Source organism: Elephantulus edwardii, unplaced genomic scaffold, assembly GCF_000299155.1.
Source record: "Elephantulus edwardii isolate Elephantulus edwardi_28Jun2011 unplaced genomic scaffold, EleEdw1.0 scaffold00071, whole genome shotgun sequence".
Taxonomy (NCBI): domain Eukaryota; kingdom Metazoa; phylum Chordata; class Mammalia; order Macroscelidea; family Macroscelididae; genus Elephantulus; species Elephantulus edwardii.
The window spans coordinates 14,162,125-14,168,124 of NW_006399821.1; the positions used below are offsets into that span (position 1 = coordinate 14,162,125).

A 6,000-nucleotide genomic window follows, 5' to 3' on the forward strand; every position below is an offset into this window, starting at 1 on the left:
CTGATGTCAGCAGCTGATACGAACAAGGGTCTGAAATGGTAAAATCTGTGGACTGGTTGGCTCTCGTATCTACCTGCCCCGTAGTCCAGTGCCCCAAGCCTGGCCACAGTGATTATCTGAGCACACTCAGCCATCACTGCTCCTGTTTAACAGCCCTGGGATGTCCCTTGATGTCCCGTGGTGGGGCCTTTCAGGGGTTTAGACAGCAGCTAACTCATTATCTTGAAAGTACCTTACCCCTGTGCTAGATGCACCTTTTACATTCGGCATCCTGACCGTACAAGAACAGAGGAGTCCAACACCTCCTGCCAGCGTCTGCCCTACAAGGCAGTTCCATAGAATCTGCAAACATAAATCAGAATTTGGTGTCTTTTAGTAGGAATAGCTTCTACCTATGGGTGTATTTAGCCCTGCATTTACAAGTCTTGTTTCTCCAAATCCAGTACAAGCTACCTTTCCCCGAAAGAAAGTTCTTCTAGGTTTTCTTTAAAGCTTCTAGAAAATAAAAGTCACTAAAGCTACAATAAGAAACCAGCAAAGCAAAAATACACATTTGGTTAGCTATCACCACAGTTCCTTGTAGACAGCTGAGATGTCAGACAGACCAGCACTCAGTGACTTGAATGTGGCCTGGCTCCCTGGAAGTGAGGCTTTGGGAGAAAAGCATTAATAAGCTTAGACAGGAAATAACCAAAGATTCTCTAATAACCAAGGTTCTATCGGTTCCTGTGTCTAAATGATATTTTCATAAATCCCTAAATATATTTTCTATGCTGGGAGTTTGCCTCTTTTCATTCAGATAAAGTCACTTCCTCTAAAAAGTGTAGCAATGCTGCAGTGGGGGAATTCTAGCCAGCGGGAACTTATCAAATCCAAAGTTAAACTGGATTTTAGTTCCTTTTGTATGTACCCTGAGTGGTGTTGTGTAGTCTTGGGCGCCTGCTTCTGGATTTGGGAATCAATAGGAATCACAGGATCCGTGGCAGGTCTTTGAACATTGAGTTCCCCTGGCATCCTGGACAGGTTGCACTCTGTCTAGGAGTGAGCTAGGTGAAGTACCAGCAGAGCCCTCAGCATGCTGCCGACGCCCCGTCAGAACAGTGATTGCAAGAGGCAATCTTCTCAGGTTGATTTCTAGGAAGCAGTGACTTGGGATGGTGTAGAATAGTTCCCATTTGCCTGTAGGGGCAGCTGTAGGCTGTTATCATCAGCTAGGCGGTCAGGATTTGTGTTGAGGGAGGAGACCAAAATAGAACCTGGCATTGCATGTTGAATATTCCTGTTATGCAGAGAGGTTCAGAAGACCCTGGAATCAGTTGTTGCAGAAAACAACTGCTGGAGGGCAGGGGCTACCCTGCTCAAACACGCCCCCTCGTGGAAGATGGGTTGGTTGTACTTAGGTTCCCTTTTGTTCCTCAGAGGACATATGAGGGGAATGCTTCCATTCCCTGTAAAACTTAAGTTCAGAGAGTCTTGAGTGACTCAGAAGAGTATTCAGAAAAAAAATAAGCTAGAATATACAAAGTGGAGGGAACCAGAGATTTTTTTCCTTTAATTCTAAGAGTTTACACCAGAATTCATGAAGGAGATAAACTGCCTGTTTAAATGACTCAAGAAGGCATCTACTTTTTCTTTAGAACTCCCACTAGATGTTGGGGCATGTATCTCCAGATTCCTCTTCTCTTAAGCTCTGGAATAATTTCCAGAAATCGTTTTTTAAGAAGTTTCTGTTCACACCACAGTTAACTTTTTTCCTTCTGAAGCCACTTGTCCACCTAGCTGCAGAAAGTGGGATCCAGGTTAGAGGCAGTAACTCTGGCTCTAATCTGCTGGCTGAGGGCTGTAATCGCATGTCTGAAGCATCAAGTGGTGTGAGTTTGCACTGTGAGTCGCTTCCGAGTCAGCCCAGTAATCATCGGAATTAACGCACAAAGGCACCAGCAAGTTTCAAGCTCAGGGCTAGAATAGGATCTTAAAAGGCATTAAATTCTCATTCACCCTGAGCAAGAGGGAGAGTGTGCTTTTTGAAAATGCTGTCTCCTGTTGGGTGACATGTTGCCACACTGCCATCCCTCTTGCTGGGCGGAGTGCCCTTGTTCTCTCTTGCTGTGGAGAGTGGACAGGTAGACAGGGACGTGAATCAACGTTGGCAAAATCTCGATTCCCCAACCCCCAGGCCCTTGTCTCCCTACACACTTCACCTACTCCCCAGCCTCTTCCCTTCCTGTCTCCACATCTTGGGTGCTCTGACCATACCTGATGTCATCCAGGGGAGCCTTCTCTCCCATGTGTTCCTACTATCCATCTGGGAAACTAACCATACCAGGAAAGGCACAAGGTGCATGCGTATCCTTTTGCTTCTGCATCCTCTGTCTGGAGATGAGGCAAGGTGTGTGCCCCATATGTGCAAGTTTCATTAGCTGTGAAAGTCTTCATGTCAGACATGATTGTGGAATATGACGGGTTGAGGAGGGTGGTATTCTGTGTATAATGCATGTTTGATTAATCTCTTTGCACTGGAAAAATAACTGCCAACTCAGCTTCCTCCACTTCCCTCATTCTGGGAGTCTCTGGAATGCATCTCTCTCCAAGCCCCCTTTCTCTGCACTGCCCTGTGCAACTCACCTCAGGCTGTGGAGGCCGTAGGGCAGCTTCTGGATGGGGACAAGACTTCTGGGGCACTCAACCCTGCCCACCCAACCTGTGTATAAGTGGAGGCTCTTTCTGCCTCTCTAAAGTGGCCCAAACTCCCCTGTACAACATGGGCAGAGAGGAGACCACCATGGGGTGTGGACTGCAGGCTGCTGGGGAGTGGGTTCACATGGAAAGGGCCTTCTAGGTAGATGTCCCATCTCAGGCCCTTCTCCCTCTGTGCTTGCTCACAGATAGCCAGTCAGACACGGAGACATCGACGGCTGGAAATGAGGTGCTGGACCTAACCTCTAGGGACAAAGAACAGCAGGAACCAGAGGGGGCCCCTGAGCCCAGCCAGATGGGAGATGAGCCCCCCACAGAGGAAGAAAAGGGGGAAGCACCTTCACCTGGGAGTGGAGAGGAAAAGGAAGAGGAGGACGATGGAGAGCAAGAGGAGAGCGGTACCACAGAGGAAAGGGACGAGGACACTGAGGGCCCAGAGGAAGACACCGTCAGCAACAAGAGCCTGGACATCAACCTTGCCAGCAAGCTGATGGACTTCAAGCTCGCGGAGGGCACCACAGGCGGTGGGAGGTCCCCCCAGCAGGAGCTGAAGCACACCTGCGACATCTGTGGGAAGAGCTTTAAGTTCTTGGGAACGCTGAGCCGTCACAAGAAGGCCCATGGCCGAGAAGAGCAGAAAGAAGAAGGCAAGCAGGGAGGGTCACCTGAGGAGCCACCACCATCCCCTGAAACCAGCCCTGCACCTGAGCCTGAGGAGATGCCTGCAGGCCCTTCTGTGAGTGCCGAGGAGGCTGAACCAGAAAAGCCACAGGAGGAGGTGGAGGCTGTCTCTGAGGGGGAAGGCACAGCTGAGAAGAAGGCCTCGGAGAAGAGCGATGATGACAAGAAACCAAAGACAGACTCCCCCAAGAGTGTGGCCAGCAAGGCTGACAAGAGGAAGAAGGTGTGCAGCGTGTGCACTAAAAGGTTTTGGTCCCTGCAGGACCTGACTCGGCACATGAGGTCGCACACAGGTAAGCGGTGAGCTGGGCAACGGGACATGAGGGCCAGGCCTCAGCCCTGAGCCAGCACATGGCTAGTGTATGCCCTTGATTCAGACCACTTGCCACCACACTTGGGTCAAGCAAGCTTCCCACTGCAACGAGAGGTGTCCGCATACAGGAGCTGAGCCCTGGCCCTGCTCCCTCTCTGATCCCCTAAACTCAGAGGAGGAACCAGCTCCTGGCAGTTTCCCAAAGGAGCAATGGGGACAGAGCCCCAGGGAAGGAATGTACTTGCCACAGCCATGTGGCCTTCCCTCCTGGGTAAGATAGGGATCATACCAGATATTCCCCTAGTTCTTGAGAATTCTCAGGACTCCTTGGAAGGAAGACCTCTGTTACCAGTGGTCTCGGGAGCATTACAGATCAGACACCCTCTGAGTCTCAGTCACCCCTTCTGTGGAATGGAATGGTTAGGGCTGTGATCCTCTTCCATTCTGGGGAGGAATTGTGGAATTGCCCTAGGCTGTTCCAAACATCTGCTGGGAGGCCACACTGCCCCTGCCATCCTCAGGGACAACATGCATGCCGCACGGGGACTTTTCTTGACTCCGCTTCAGCTGGGCCTCTGAGACTATAAGGACCCTTGCTTGGCTGCTGTGCCTGTCTAGGTGGCTGAGCTGTCCCTGCTGAATCCATCGCCCACAAGCAGAGACCAGACCCACAGTCGAGAGACTTGAGTGTTCTTGTGAATCAGTGATACCCACACCCCCTGTGCACACAGAAACATCAAGCTCCTGCATCTGCTGCCTTCCATTTACCAGCCTTGAGACAAGCATCCACACGCTCACGATGGCATTTCTGTGCATGTACACACATAAAGTCACACACCATCCCTGCTCACCCTCATCCTTATACGCACACATTCTCATGTTCCTGCTCACACTCATACTTACACACTCTCACCCCCAATCACACTTATGCTTACACACTCACCCCTGCAAATGCTCATACTTAGACACCCCCCCTGCTGTTCATGCTCATCCTTACACACACCCCATTCACACTCATCCTTACACAACTCACTCCCTGCTCACGCTCATCTTTACATTCACACTCATCCCAGCCTATGCCCAGTTAACTTGCCCCAGGCATGTTCTCTGGGGGGATATATAGCCTATGAGTATGGCTCTTGAAAAACGCTAATTCTTGAGTTCTGGACAGGTTGTCCTTAGCTGCTGGGGGTTTTGAGCAGAGAGGAAGCCATGGCTGCTCCATGCTAGGATGTTCCTCTGCCCTGTAAGAGGGCTTTCCTGCCCCAGCCCAGCCCCTGACTCAAGCCAGCGTGGGTCCTCTCAGCGTCTCCTTTTTCAGCTTAGATCAAAATAAAACCAAGAGTTGTGAGGCTACCAGGGCAAAGGACGGGCCAGTGCAGAGAGATGGAATGCATCCTAGGCCCCCCAGTATGCTTCCCCTGGCCCTGGGCCCCTTTTGTTAGCCTGGCTCTTGCTGTCATCGAGCACAGGGGCTGATGTAGGACTTACCCCTTAGAGGCATGATTTCTCTGTCCTGTTGCTACAGGCGAAAGACCATACAAGTGCCAGACCTGTGAGCGGACCTTCACACTCAAGCACAGCCTGGTCCGCCACCAGCGCATCCACCAGAAGGCCCGGCACCATGGGAAGGACGGTGACCAGGACGAGAAGGGTGAAGAGGACAGTGAGAATGAGTCCACGCACAGCAGCAACAACCCCGTCTCCGAGAGCGAGCCCGAGTCCTCACTGACTACCAGCAACCACATGGCCATCACGAGGAGCCGCAAGGAGATCCTAGCCAAGGAGGCCGGCCGCAAGGAAGACAAGGCAGGTGGTCGGGTGGCCGGCGCCTATCAGGCCGACTCCAGCAAGAGTGCACCCAGAGAGCAGACGTCGCAAGGTCCCACTGACCAGGAGGGCCAGGGGACCATCGCACAGGACCCTCCAGAGCTACCCAGCAGGAGGCCAGCCCAGCCCCTCCTGGCCTCTGACAGCCCCACTCAGCCCCTGGGAGTGGAATGATGCAGGGCCTGTCCCCTCGAACACACAGCCAGCCAGCCGAGCCAGGCGCCCCTGTGCGTCCCCATCCCAGAGGCGCCCTTTCTGGGGGCCTCCTGCGCTTGGAGCATGGGCGCTACAGCACAGGGGATGCGGTGCCCTGCCTCAGTGCCATGGCCTTGCAGCCTCACCAGCACCCCCAGACTGATCGAGTGCCTTACTACTTTACCAGATATTTGGAATCCTAGTTTTCATTTTGTTTTTCCAAAAAGACTTTTTAAAAAGAGAAAAGAAGAAAAAAAAAAGGCGAGACATCTTTTAACGAATTA

The 6,000-nt window shown here is 51.9% G+C and overlaps 1 protein-coding gene across 1 annotated transcript in view; it reads left to right on the plus strand.

Moving 5' to 3' along the window:
- RREB1 (ras responsive element binding protein 1) overlaps positions 1-5,695 on the plus strand; it is a 72,589-nt gene extending 66,894 nt beyond the window's left edge. The window contains exons 9-10 of the mRNA XM_006888764.1: positions 2,886-3,671; positions 5,220-5,695. Coding sequence (XP_006888826.1) covers positions 2,886-3,671; positions 5,220-5,695 — 1,262 coding nt within the window. The remainder of the gene's footprint in view (positions 1-2,885; positions 3,672-5,219) is intronic.
- Positions 5,696-6,000: the final 305 nt, after the last annotated feature.